The following is a 14,284-nucleotide window of genomic DNA, read 5'->3' on the forward strand; positions in this document are numbered from 1 at the left end:
AGAGAAATGTGAGAGTCGTAGTCGAGTAAATAAACAAGTCCAATAAGGCAGCAAGTTTCAGGGTGTTTGTGTCTTACATGAAGAGACTTCATAAATAGCTTGAGATAATTCCTCCATCTGTTGAACTGGGGTTTCACCTTTAAGTATTTGCATTCATGTATAAAATGCTTGCTCAACAAAATTATGTTAGTTATCAAGAAGTCCATGTTTTCCTCCTTCATCAGTACTCCAGTTTTAGTTGACATAACAGTCAGAGGGTGCAGTATTATATCTTTAGAAAGGAGCCATCTTTGAAAATCAGTCCAAAAGTCTTGTACACATTCACACTGGAAGAAAACTCGTCCCAATTAAATCTCTCATGCATGAATTGGTTAGATGGATAGATGTAATTTAAACATTTTAAGTTACTTCCTTAGCCTTGGGTATGACTGGGTAAGATTCAGCCAGGACTGCACAGATTTGTACATTTGGGAGATAAACAACCTCTCCATAAACAAATGGCACAACACAGGAGGGCCAACTCCTCAGGTCAAGACTCGGCTGCCCACTCACATCTGAAGGAGAAACATCTGTTAAACAATACTGACTCCGAGTGACTAAAGTGATTGGAGGCCTGAAATGTTTGGCCAAAGTGACAAAGTATCACTAAAAACCGTACTGTCTAAAACTACATCACAAACCAGTTTGACCTTAGCCAAGATAGCAGCATGCTTTTAACATTAGTGAAACTACAGAAATGCAGTTCACTGCTCTATTAAAATACTGTTTCTTTTTTTTTTTTCTTTTTTTTTAAATGTAATTAATGTACTAGTATATTAAAGACAGTAAACAGTAGTGCAGTGATGAACATTTTAATAAACATAAACAAACATTACAGATGCATGTCTGTTTAATATTCTTCTCCTTCATCATCCTCATCCTCTCCCACACTATCAGCTCCAACCTCCTCATAATCCTTCTCCAGAGCTGCCATGTCCTCTCTGGCCTCAGAGAACTCACCCTCCTCCATACCCTCACCCACATACCAGTGCACAAAGGCACGCTTAGCATACATCAGATCAAACTTGTGGTCGAGTCGAGCCCAGGCCTCTGCAATAGCGGTGGTGTTGCTAAGCATACACACAGCCCTCTGGACCTTGGCCAGGTCTCCACCAGGAACAACAGTGGGTGGCTGGTAGTTGATGCCAACCTTGAAACCGGTGGGGCACCAGTCCACAAACTGGATGGTGCGCTTGGTTTTGATGGTGACGATGGCAGCATTCACATCTTTGGGCACCACATCACCACGGTACAAGAGGCAGCAAGCCATGTACTTGCCGTGACGAGGGTCACATTTCACCAACTGATTGGCTGGCTCGAAGCAGGCATTGGTGATTTCGGCCACTGAGAGCTGCTCATGGTAAGCCTTCTCAGCAGAGATGACAGGGGCATAGGTAGCGAGAGGGAAGTGGATACGGGGATATGGCACCAAGTTGGTCTGGAACTCTGTCAGATCAACATTGAGGGCACCGTCGAAACGAAGGGAGGCAGTGATGGAGGACACAATCTGACCAATTAGCCTGTTCAGATTGGTGTAACTGGGACGCTCGATATCGAGATTCCTACGACAGATATCGTAGATGGCCTCGTTATCTACCATGAAGGCACAGTCAGAGTGCTCCAGGGTGGTGTGGGTGGTGAGGATGGAGTTGTAAGGCTCCACCACAGCGGTGGACACCTGGGGAGCGGGGTAGACAGAAAACTCCAGCTTGGACTTCTTGCCGTAGTCGACAGACAGACGCTCCATCAGCAGGGAGGTGAAACCAGAGCCGGTGCCACCGCCGAAGCTGTGGAAAACCAGGAAGCCCTGAAGGCCAGTGCACTGGTCAGCCTGAGGACAGAGAGAGACAATGATCACATATGAGATAGAGTTATGTCATTTCATTTTATATTCTGGAGCCAAATTGCCAGTGAACTTGTTCTGTTTTGATTTTACCCACCAATTTGCGGATCCTGTCCAGAACTATGTCTATGATCTCTTTGCCGATGGTGTAGTGTCCACGGGCGTAGTTGTTGGCAGCATCCTCCTTGCCAGTGATCAGCTGCTCTGGGTGGAACAGCTGGCGGTAGGTTCCAGTGCGCACCTCATCTGAGCATAGATTCATTCAAAAAAGAGGGTTAAACTTAATTTAAGCAAAATAAAATGATGCCATCTACAGTTTTTCTAATGAGAGTTTACCAATGACAGAAGGCTCCAGGTCCACAAAAACAGCTCTGGGGACGTGCTTTCCAGCTCCAGTCTCACTGAAGAAGGTGTTGAAGGAATCATCTCCTCCTCCGATGGTCTTGTCACTGGGCATCCGTCCGTCCGGCTGGATCCCATGTTCCAGGCAGTAAAGCTCCCAGCAGGCATTGCCCATCTGGACACCAGCCTGACCAACGTGGATGGAGATGCACTCACGCTGTGGAAAACAAAAAAAGGTAACTTCTTGATTTCACCATGAAGATTTGGCAGACATTTACATGTTTTAATCATTTCTACATCAGATGCTTAGGCATGATTAAAAGGCAGAATACTTCTATTGAGAATATCCATTACACAGGATCTCTGGAGGAGACATAACTTCAATCTGCCAAAACCAAACAGCACTGATAGTTCTCATGCACATGAAGCTTTTTCATACCTATAACTAGATCAATACAACATACAATATGAAAATCTTACAGATCAAGTGTTTGATTCATTGAACGGCAGCAAGTACAGCTGAAATTAATTATAGGTTCAGCCTTAACCCTCTCATAACAATCAATCTCAGCTACACTTGATATTCAAAAGTGTGAAATAACATGAAAACACAAATCAGAGTTAAGTGCTACCTTCATACCAGACTTCTGTTTTGGGGTAACATAAGCTAAAGCTAAAAGCGCAACAATAAGCTAACAATGATTAATAGGTTTTAATGACTTAACTGATGTGGATTGCAGACTGGTAAAAGCTATTCAAATCAAAATGAAGAGTTACTGTTATTCCAAACTCACCATGTTTCCTGACACTGTGTCTAAATGGGTAGAAAATGAGGATGAAGAGACTAATTGAATTCTTACAGCAGTATTTTAAGGCTGACTTGTAAGAAGCTACTCAGAAGTGTTGCAGGGTGGGGCTTTTTAAACATGCATTAGGCTGGGAAAGAACAGCTGATCCGATTGGTTGAGAGTCACACAAGCTCTTTTCCTATTGGTTAAGCCAAAACATTCACAGAAAGCACAGCAGGTGTTATTGATAACATTAATCACAGCTCCATGGTTCTGTCCCAGTCAGCCATGTCAGTGTGATAGTTGTTTTCTCTAACTTAAACTCTCAAGTTTAAATGTTCAGTTTATATAATCAAAAAGGCAGACCTCAATATATATATATATATATATATATATATATATATATATATATATATATATATATTTACTTGATAAACTTATCAAGAAGGCCAGCTCCATCCTGGGATGCCCTCTTGATCCAGTGCAGGTGGTGGGAGAGAGCAGGATGATGGACACGTTGTCATCACTGCTGGTGAAGGAGTCCCACCCCCTGCAGGTCACCATCACAGCACTGGGCAGCTCCTTCAGCAACAGACTGACACACCCTAAGTGTGTGAAGGAGAGGTATCGCAGGTCCTTCCTTCCTGCTGCTGTCAGAGTCTACAATCAGCACTGCTCCCAATAGACCTCACTCTGCACTCTTCTTAATACCCATATTTATTATTTATATTGTAAATAAAAATTCACTGCTGTTAATTTTGTACAATGTCATGTTTATATGTATATACAAGTCTATTCTATTCTATTTCTTACCTTTTTAATTTATATTGTTAATTTTTGGCTATTGTTATTGTTTTTTGTAAATATTGTGTCCTTTGGCTGCTGTGGCAAACAAATTTCCCCGTTGTGGGACAATAAAGGAATACTGATTCTGATTCTGATGAGAGCTTGATTTTCATTCTTACTTTACTGATGGTGATATGTTGTGGTTTCTTTCTTGTGACAAATGTACTTATTGTAAGTCGCTTTGGACAAAAGCCTCTGCTAAATGCCCTAAATGTAAATGTATATATATAAATAAATATATATGTAAAGTTATGAATATCAACAGCACTCATTACCTCTGCCAGGGAAGCTATGTTATGTATTATGTTAGTATATTCATTATCTATTGGATATTGCATTCTTATTCAAGTTACAAAAATTTTGGGGGGAATTGAAGAACAAGTCTTTCAAAAACATACAAATACGCAGGAGCTTCCATATTACTGTTATAAAACACAAGTTACAATCCAAAATGAAATGTTTGCTAAGAGTTCATTGAAGAGGTATATCTAATTCAGAAAGAGGACACTAATGAGACTTTGCAGTAAATGCCTAGGAAATTAATAACTCAAATAATTTTTTGTGCATGAAACTGTCAATACTCTAGAAATGTAATTATGTCTACAGCATAAATAAGCCTATATGTTGTTTTCATATTAACATGTCTACTTCAGAAGTCAAAATCAGAGACAGCCTAAAATGGTAAAAGCTAATGGAGTTACAATACAAAGACTGCAAAGTGAAGAATGAAGTTTTATGAGATTTATTCAATCCAAAAACCATTGAAATCTTTTTCTTTTTTTTTTACAATGGCAGATACAAGTAAAACACAAACAGAGCATTATACATGTGAAAAACAGAACATTTCACATGTAAATACAAAGAAAAGGTATTATGCATGATCAGGAACTACACTTTCAGGTTCAATTTACTGCCTAGGCCTATTCCTCAAGAATGTATTGCAATTATTTCCTGTTTAACTAATGCCTTTTAATATTCCTCTCCTTCTTCCTCATCCTCGCCCTCAACGGAGTCAACTCCAACCTCCTCATAATCCTTCTCCAGAGCTGCCATGTCCTCTCTGGCCTCAGAGAACTCACCCTCCTCCATACCCTCACCCACATACCAGTGAACAAATGCACGCTTAGCGTACATCAGATCAAACTTGTGGTCGAGCCGAGCCCAGGCCTCTGCAATAGCAGTGGTGTTGCTCAGCATGCACACGGCCCTCTGGACCTTGGCCAGGTCTCCACCAGGAACTACAGTGGGTGGCTGGTAGTTGATGCCAACCTTGAAACCAGTGGGGCACCAGTCCACAAACTGGATGGTGCGCTTGGTTTTAATGGTGGCAATGGCAGCATTAACATCTTTGGGCACCACATCACCACGGTACAAGAGGCAGCAAGCCATGTACTTGCCGTGACGAGGGTCACATTTCACCAACTGATTGGCTGGCTCGAAACAGGCGTTGGTGATTTCTGACACAGTAAGCTGCTCATGGTAAGCCTTCTCAGCAGAGATGACAGGGGCATAGGTGGCCAGAGGGAAGTGGATACGGGGATATGGCACCAAGTTGGTCTGGAACTCTGTCAGATCAACATTGAGGGCACCATCGAAACGAAGGGAGGCAGTGATGGAGGACACAATCTGACTGATCAACCTGTTCAGGTTGGTGTAACTGGGACGCTCGATATCGAGGTTCCTACGACAGATATCGTAGATGGCCTCGTTATCTACCATGAAGGCACAGTCAGAGTGCTCCAGGGTGGTGTGGGTGGTGAGAATGGCGTTGTAGGGCTCCACCACAGCGGTGGACACCTGGGGAGCGGGGTAGATGGAGAACTCCAGCTTGGACTTCTTGCCGTAGTCGACAGACAGACGCTCCATCAGCAGGGAGGTGAAACCAGAGCCGGTGCCACCGCCGAAGCTGTGGAAAACCAGGAAGCCCTGAAGGCCAGTGCACTGGTCAGCCTGAGGACAGAGAGAGACAATGATCACATATGAGATTGAGTTATGTCATTTAATTGGTTATTCTTGCAATTAAGTTGTTTTGCTCTGATTTCACCCACCAGTTTGCGGATCCTGTCCAGCACCTGGTCGATGATCTCTTTGCCGATGGTGTAGTGTCCACGGGCGTAGTTGTTGGCAGCATCCTCCTTGCCTGTGATCAGCTGCTCAGGGTGGAACAGCTGGCGGTAGGTACCAGTGCGCACCTCATCTAAAAAAGGAAACAAAAACAGACATTATATCAGATTGGTTTACAATTATCAGATATTTCCTAAATTAATGCTCATTTAGGAGTCACACTTACCAATGACAGTGGGCTCCAGGTCCACAAAAACAGCTCTGGGGACGTGCTTTCCAGCTCCAGTCTCACTGAAGAAGGTGTTGAAGGAGTCATCACCTCCTCCGATGGTCTTGTCACTGGGCATCTGTCCATCCGGCTGGATCCCATGTTCCAGGCAGTAAAGCTCCCAGCAGGCATTGCCAATCTGGACACCGGCCTGACCAACGTGCACTGAGATACACTCACGCTGTGGAAGGGGGGAAAAAAGATAGAAAATTCAACTAAAATTAAGCCAGACTATCTGAAGAAAGTTCTAGTAGGAACTGTAACTAATCAGACACTGACGGCTACTCATCACATGTTGAGGACTTCTCTACAGCTAGTGCAAGATCTGAGGAGGAAAAAGGCTCTTTTGTAGAGAACCAGACACCAGATCATCATGACTAATCCTATCACCTGATGACATGTTGCAGTCTGTTAACCTGTGAACAGAACACGCTACAAACATTATATTGTAGTGGACTGGACAAACATAATTCACCATAATCTGAGTGGTTTCCCTCTCTGACAACTGACTGTTTGGCAATGCCCCTTAGTAAGTGTTAGTGTGTAACCATGACGACGGAGAGTTGGGAGGGGCTAAGGTTAGCAGTTTTCCCGCTGTCAGAGTTCCGGTTTTTGTTCGAATTAGCGGCTAAATAAACTCAGTCAGAGAGAGAAGTTGTTCGCCTACTGTTTTCCACAACTTCTACATTGGATCACGTCGGGGTCACCAATGTAGCTGTGTTTGTTTTGTTTTGTTGACCTCGCAAAGATACCGCATAAAATATTTAAATAAAAGGCCTTAAAAGGATGTTAGTGAGTAGGTTTTGCTTGAAAAGCCTGTCGTCGCAGTTTCATAAAGGCCAGGCCCCTTCAAACAGGCGGTAAAAACGAGGAATGTTTCAGGATGAGAGCCATTGGCATTCAAAACAGGATAAATCAGAAGCTGTAAGCCCGACTAAGCGTTTGAAGAGTGAATATTTCTATTTCCAACTCCCTGTCGAGTTACAGATTAGTCACCAGATTTTCAGTAAAAACGACGGAGATGAAGATTAACCGTCCTCCATCTTAACGTTTTCTGTCGAATCACTAAAAAAATATATCTATTCATACTCACCATGTTTCCTGAAACTGTTCGGTTTGTAGTTTGGATTAAACAAAGTGGAAGAGACTATGTTATCTCTTACAGTTCGGCCGTAATGGGTCCTTTGTAAGAAGTAACTGCGGAGCTAATGGCGGGCGGGGTTTTTTATACTGTCTTAACCGCCGGAAATGTGCTGATACATCCGATTGGTTGCCAGAGTCACATGGGGGATTCCTATTGGCTGAAATTAAACACTCGTCTTCCGCGATGACATGGCACGAGGTCTGGTCTGAGCTCCTAATAGGTCCATGGCTCTGCGACAGTGGGCTTCAGCCAGGAAGTGAACATCTTTAGTAAATACTTGAGTATTTCCATTTTCCACTACTCTATACTTCCACTTCACATTTTAGACGCAAATATTTTACCTTTACTCCACTGACACCTTTAGTTAATAGTTACTTTTCAGATTGCAGGCTGCATCAGAGCTACAGTGTAGCTACAGAGCTACAGTTGCACATTTTTAAATATATATTTATTGTATCAGCAATCTGAAAAAAAACAAAACTGATTCCAATAATCACAAAAATGCTGCATATTGGATTTCACAAGTTGATAATCTGTCGACCTCTATTATGCAGTGTACTTGTACTTTTGATACTTAAGTACATGCATCGCCAGAAAATGACTTTTAATAATAATAGTATTAATAATAATGCATTGAATATATATAGCGCCTTCCAAAAAACTCAAAGGCACTTCACAAAAGAAACCTGTTGGTGCTTAAGCACAGTTAATAACAGATACTTAAAGACTTTTACTCAAGTAGTGTTGGTATGGGTGACTTTCACATTTACCAAAATAATATTTTGACACAATATCGTAAGTTATACTCTAGTATGACTTTTGGGTACTTTATATAACACTGTACTCAAGTATGGTCACTTAATTTTCTGCTGCTTTAACACCACTACAGTCCAGAAGCAGATATTGTAGTCAACCTTTTCACCCCTCTTGGCCTATCTTAATTTGCTAAATGTAGTTACTGGCCAATTTGCAGAGCCACATGATTAAGGCCAGTGCACTGGTCCACCTGAGAACAGAGAGAGACAATGATGACACATACGAGATACAGTTCTGTCATTTCATTTTGTGTCGGGAATGATGTCCCCAAACCTGTGTAATTTATAGATAATGTCAATAAAAGGTTTGCGTGAGACAGATGTAGTACCGGTAAAATAATACAAATTGATAATTATTACTCCAATGGTGCAACTAAATATTAAACGGTCTCTATGGCCAACTCCAAGTGGGTAATAAAGATGTACAGACATTTAAAAAACAACAAAAAAGACAGAGCAAACAAAGCAGATATCAAAAATTGAAAACAATTTATTTTAAATCACAAAATGTTATAAAATGGACAGATAACTGAAGTAGTGAACCAATGAAATACCAAAAAGAAAATTACAGGCTGTCTGATAAATCAAAAGTACAATTAAACACTTACAGTACACACATATAAGTGAGTTACATCATTTAAACGGATTAGCATTATTTCTAATTAACCACAGATTTGAGACTCGGTAGATAATTGACAGATTTTTCTATTTGTTTGTTTTCCAAACCTTTTTCGTCACAAACATATCTTTGTATTTAATTATACTTTTGATTTAAAGGAATCCTATGCACAAAATTTATCGTCTTCAGGAACCTCTGTTGTGCAGTCATGAAAATGCTTTACAAAAAAAAGAAAAAGACAAGCTCCTGAACATCATTCACACAATTCCAAATCTTTCGGCACGCTTCATCTTCTTCGCCTGTAGAAAGAAAGAAAAACATTGACATTTATTTAAAAAAAAGCTCTTTTTATGTGTAAGTTACTGCATTGTGATGAAATATAACTGATCACTATTGTCATCAAAGTCAAACAACAAAAATGGCAGGAATGGAAAGAAAACATACCTCGACATCGGCTGAACCAACTGAACCACCTGAAGCTGCACTTGTTAAGGCCCCAAACCTCTCCTTTCTCTTTTTCAGCTTTTCATCCTCTTCAATCTGGAAAAAACAAAACGCTTTAAAGCCAAATTAAGACTCTAGAAGAGCAGGGAACATATTTAATCAAAAAACTGTAGAAATTGAAGTTACACCATGAATATCTGCGTACACTTGAGCTCAAAGTCACCTTTTGTGAAACGGATGAAACGTTCATGCCGAATCTTTCCGCTCTCTTCTTCAGCTGATCGACATTCACCTTTATGAGACACAAAAATGCCTCCATTAACTTCATCGCATGAACTGGAGGAATGAAGAAATGTGTTTACTAGTCAATACTTACAGGGGCTTTACTGTTAGCAGCAACGCCTGTTTGGGAGACAAATTGATAAAATTGTGAAGTGAGAAGCGGCAAAAAGATTTATCAGGTTATTGAGTTACATTGTTGGCACTTCAGATTGTGTTTTCTACAGGGTTGAATACTGGGGAATGAGATTACATTTTCCAAGTAAATGAGATTACATTTCCAAGTAAATGATTCCTGATGAAACCCGTGATTGTTAGTATGTGTCTGTATGTACCTGTGTGATCACATACTGAAGACTATTGTATGTACCCAAAAACTATCACACAGCTGTCGCACAATTATAGCTCAACTTGAAATTCTATTACAGTAATAAAACTGAATCAACTTTTCAGCTGCAGCTGTTTCTTACAGTTACCTTTATAGCTAAAATGCCAGCACACAGTCCAGCTGTGTGGTTAAACATGTTTAAAAATGAATAATTATAATAAAATAGTCTCCTAATCCTGAAAACACAAAACAACAAGAGGGCCGCATGTGACCTTTGGGATGTACTATTCTGATTCTGTAATCTGTCATCTCAAAGTTAGCGCGCTTTACACAGGAACTACTACCACATCATCTGATGGTTATGAAAGAATAACTTAAACTAGCAATGAACATCATTTCATGATTGGTTATCCAGGGCTTCCTTCATGGTGAGAAATCCCAAACTGCACAAAGACTGATGTATTCCTGGGAAGCAATCATTATAAAATCAAAGGAAACCTTTCAACCCAAGTTCTCTATACATTCACCTTTGTTCCACTAAGAACATAGAAAATTCAGTTTAGTAAGAATGAGTGAAGACAGACAACGAACCTGGAGAGGGGCTGGAAGTTTCGGCTGGTAAGCCAAACCTGAAGAAAAGGAGCATAATCATTTAAACATGACAATTTACCTTGACAATTCCTGAAAGTAAAAACTAATTTATACCAGCTCAAATTAATGATGGCCAAAATTACAACAAAAATTCAAGTTGTACTAAACTGTATCCTTTCACAGACACTCAGAGAAGGAGTCTGGTGAAGTCTTACCTTGCCGCACGTATGGCCTTTTTGCTTTCAGATGATGCAGGCATGTTGAAACGTTCAGCTCTCTTCTGTAGTCTCTGCACAACCAAAGGTGAAATTTTAAATCAGAACACAAGCTGCTGGCTGAGGTGGTGATTTTGTTCATGATTACATGTAAAGGTGAAATAAATCTAATATGTACTATTACAGAGTTCTTTGGTTTAACACCATTGCACACTTGTGCAGATGAAGTGTGTATAGAAGTTCCTGTTGGACAAGCATGCAACATCACGTTTTGGTGTATTTTTGAAAGCTCAGATAATTATAACTCCTACACGTGACAGTGATCTCTGCATTAAAACACTTGGATTAAAATGCTTCAAATCAAATTATTAGTGCATGCAAACGTGTCATACGTACTTCACTGGAGGATGATGGAGGAGATATTTTCACCACCTTCTTATCAGCAGGTCTGAAAGAAAAAAGTGGAATGAGTGAGGATTAATTAGACTTGTGTGGTTAAAACTAATGAACCATTATGAACCTTATAAACAAAGGGCTGATGCACTCTTAGAGCTTTATTTTTTTAATTTCTCATTGTTTTGTTTTTATGATGAACTCCTGTACGTAATATTTTATGTCAATGTTGTATTATTTTAGGATGATGTGTACTGGTTGTGTTGACTACTGTTGCAAACCAAATTGCCTCTTGGGGACAATAAAGACTGATCTAATCTTTTTATATCATGCAGACCTACCCTCACGTGAGGCCATTTAGAAAAGAAGTATGCATATTGGGCGTGACATAAATTCTAGTCACACAGCCCAGTCCTAGATTTAAGACTGTTACTTATTGTGTAGTCATTATTAAAAAGGAAAGAAATAATGCAACGTTTTAGAAAATAACTCACAGATGAACACATTTGATTTGGTTTGTTTGTTAAAAAGCATGTAGACTAACGTGACAAACTTACGTCTCAGGATCAGGAGACTCAGACTCCTTGTCATCTTTTACACTGTTGGCAGTCTCAACTTTAGTGAAGTCCTAAAAAGGAATATAGAAACATTTATCACTACCTCACAAAACGGTCCAACAAGGTCTAAGAAGGCAAATTAAAGAGCTCACATCATGAAATATCAGTAATCACATTACCTCAGCATCCTCTGCCAGCACGTCATCTACATCCACATCTTCCTCTGTTGTAAGGATTATGGGATAAAGAAAATTTCAGGAAGTATGAAGAATATACAAAGTCTCATCATCATTCAAGAACTGCCAGGTCTAAAGTGTGTCACAATCTGAAGGGTATTTTGCCTCACCATGCTCTTCCAGATAAGCTTGCAGTCGGGCAATGAGTTCTCCTTTGTTTCCCTTGGTGTCCAGGCCTCGGGCCTCACACTCCTGCCGCAGTTCAGCAAGCTAAAACATTGGGAGAAACAGAAAGAGTACTTTAAATATAACAAGCACCATTTACCAACCTTGCTTTGCTTTGCTTTTCATCAGGGGCAATTTCTGTTTTACAAAGTAGCTCTAAACAAGGGAGTTGCCAAGTTGATGTAGAATTTAGGGTTGAAAATAACAAATTATCATTAACATCGCTATGTATTTTATTGAGCCGTGGACTAATAATATGCTAACTGTTTCCAACAATATTCAAACTCAGAGAAACCAGGATTTTTTTTCCCAAGGTAGCGATGTGTTTCAATTGGTCACCTGCCACTTTAAATTTCCAGGAGAGTCAGAAACTGAGGAAGGAAGCCAGCGAACAAGACTAAACATAACGTGAATAAAACTCTAAACCATTTTCATCAAAAAACATTTCCGCTTGAATCACATAGACAGATTTTCATCCGCAATGTTGGTTGTTATCAATGACGACAGCACCTCACGTGACGCAATGCTATTTACGTCTTTTTGTTATGTTCTGAGAGAGGCCTGGTGGCAGAAATCACATACTGGGCATTTAATGTTATAATCATTCCCATGATTAATCATTTGGTCTGTAAACATTTGCTTTAGTCTTTTATTATTTTATAATCTTACAAACACAAGTATTTTCTTCACTGAGAAGATGGAACTTGGCAATGTTTGGCATGTGTGAGTGAAAAAATATGTACTTAATAAACTGAGTATTATTAAAATAGTTGCTGATAAATTATGTGTGTAAGGATTTTAGGGACTTCTCGTCAATGTTGGCTTAAAACTTGAGTTTAAGCTGATTCTTCAACTCAGAAACAAGAAGGTTATGAGACACTAAACTAAACTCTTCAGTAGAAAGTGATTAAGTTTAGTAAATACACTTAAAAAAATTATAATAGAGGAGTTGCAGTCTTCTACACAGCTTATAAACGGGACAACAAGGTGTTTTAGTGGATCAGAGTTTCGCTAAAATCAACGATTTGACTGACGGAGTTCAACCCGTTCAACCAGTGACGTTACTTTAATGGGACCGGACATGTTGGGACGCTTTTTTTTTATCCAACACGAGCAGCAACATTTGCAGTTTTAATCCAAGAGTACACCTTTATCTTTTTAATTTAAATTACTTCCCAGCTGCCTGTTTGATCTAAAGTAATGTGTTTAACTTGTGTCGTTACGCTCGGCTAAGGTTAGCTTGAATGAACAGCGTGAACACACGCCGGTTATCAGCCTCCACAGCCGGAGGAGCCATTTTGTTCTTCAAACCTCACAGTTATCCGAAAGCTGGTGCTCTGATCTTATAATTAACGATTGTTAAAACACACTATTTGCTCATAAAGGTACCTAATGTGTCAAATAAATACGTATTTAGGACTCCACCAACCTTCAGTTTCTGCAGCTCTATCACTTCGGCCATCTTTCTTTGTTGATGTATTACTTCCTCCAATCAAAGTGGAGCCGCTCTACTTCTGAGCGCCTCGACTGCAGCTCACTTATTGGACAGCGCCCCCTGCTGGACAGTCAAAATGCCATTTATTTTTCTGTTTTTACAAGAGTTTTTCTGTTGTATCACCACTAATTATAATTTCTGTTTTGTTTTTTGTCTCTTTCAGGTGTATAACAACAGCTACAGACTGAATAAACTCATCAAAAAGGCAGGGTCTGTTGCGTGTCACCCTGGAGGAGGAGGTGGCGGAGGACGGGCTGCTGGCAAAGCTGCTGGCTATCATGGACAATGGCTCTCATCCCCTCCACAAAACTCTGGACAAGCTTAAGAGCAGCTTCAGCTTCAGCCACAGACACATTAAATTATTTTTACTGTCAATAAAATTGCACCTTATCCTCTTGCACTCTTATCTATCTATCTATCTATCTATCTATCTATCTATCTATCTATCTATCTATCTATCTATCTATCTATCTATCTATCTATCTATCTACCTGTGTTGAACTCCTTGAACTACTTCAGGAGTGTCTAACCCTCCCTAATCCTCGCCCTTTGACAATTTCCAATTCAAATCTATGTTTCCTGTTGTTCATTTGGCTCTTTTTCCACAGAGGACACGTTAACATGTCAGAGTACAGGAAGCACAGGTGTAAATATTAAAAAGAATGATGGCTGAATTCAATCCAGCTGTTTTAGTTTGAGTGTCCTGGTGCTGTTCATGCTGACTCATGGTCTTATTGTCATGACTCGTGAACAGATCACAGCCATTGTTAATGTTGTTAGTAACACCTGTGACAAGTCAATATGTCCACTGGA

The 14,284-nt window shown here is 40.1% G+C and overlaps 3 protein-coding genes across 4 annotated transcripts; all 3 read right to left on the bottom strand.

Annotated features, from left to right (window-relative positions):
* Window positions 1–835: 835 nt before the first annotated feature.
* LOC140999559 (tubulin alpha-1 chain-like) lies at window positions 836–3,126 on the bottom strand. The gene is made up of 4 exons (XM_073470023.1): window positions 3,019–3,126; window positions 2,219–2,441; window positions 1,980–2,128; window positions 836–1,870 (listed from the first exon to the last, which is right to left on the bottom strand). The coding sequence occupies exons 1-4, from the start codon at window positions 3,019–3,021 to the stop codon at window positions 890–892; spliced, it is 1,356 nt and encodes a 451-aa protein (XP_073326124.1). The 5' UTR covers window positions 3,022–3,126; the 3' UTR covers window positions 836–889.
* A 1,458-nt stretch (window positions 3,127–4,584) lies between these two features.
* LOC140999459 (tubulin alpha chain-like) lies at window positions 4,585–7,384 on the bottom strand. 2 transcript variants are annotated; one of them, XM_073469849.1, is made up of 5 exons: window positions 7,284–7,370; window positions 6,470–6,606; window positions 6,149–6,371; window positions 5,907–6,055; window positions 4,585–5,808 (listed from the first exon to the last, which is right to left on the bottom strand). In XM_073469849.1, the coding sequence occupies exons 3-5, from the start codon at window positions 6,267–6,269 to the stop codon at window positions 4,828–4,830; spliced, it is 1,251 nt and encodes a 416-aa protein (XP_073325950.1). In that variant the 5' UTR covers window positions 6,270–6,371; window positions 6,470–6,606; window positions 7,284–7,370; the 3' UTR covers window positions 4,585–4,827. The 2 variants fall into 2 exon arrangements, with proteins under 2 accessions (XP_073325950.1, XP_073325949.1); XM_073469848.1 differs by lacking the exon at window positions 6,470–6,606 and having other exon boundaries at window positions 7,284–7,384.
* A 1,235-nt stretch (window positions 7,385–8,619) lies between these two features.
* Window positions 8,620–13,468, bottom strand: sarnp (SAP domain containing ribonucleoprotein). The gene is made up of 11 exons (XM_073470297.1): window positions 13,406–13,468; window positions 11,922–12,021; window positions 11,755–11,798; window positions 11,576–11,646; window positions 11,022–11,073; window positions 10,626–10,699; window positions 10,411–10,448; window positions 9,589–9,614; window positions 9,436–9,504; window positions 9,213–9,308; window positions 8,620–9,067 (listed from the first exon to the last, which is right to left on the bottom strand). The coding sequence occupies exons 1-11, from the start codon at window positions 13,436–13,438 to the stop codon at window positions 9,026–9,028; spliced, it is 645 nt and encodes a 214-aa protein (XP_073326398.1). The 5' UTR covers window positions 13,439–13,468; the 3' UTR covers window positions 8,620–9,025.
* Between the last annotated feature and the right edge of the window lie 816 nt (window positions 13,469–14,284).

The sequence above is a fragment of the Pagrus major genome, chromosome 7 (assembly GCF_040436345.1).
Source record: "Pagrus major chromosome 7, Pma_NU_1.0".
Classification (NCBI taxonomy): domain Eukaryota; kingdom Metazoa; phylum Chordata; class Actinopteri; order Spariformes; family Sparidae; genus Pagrus; species Pagrus major.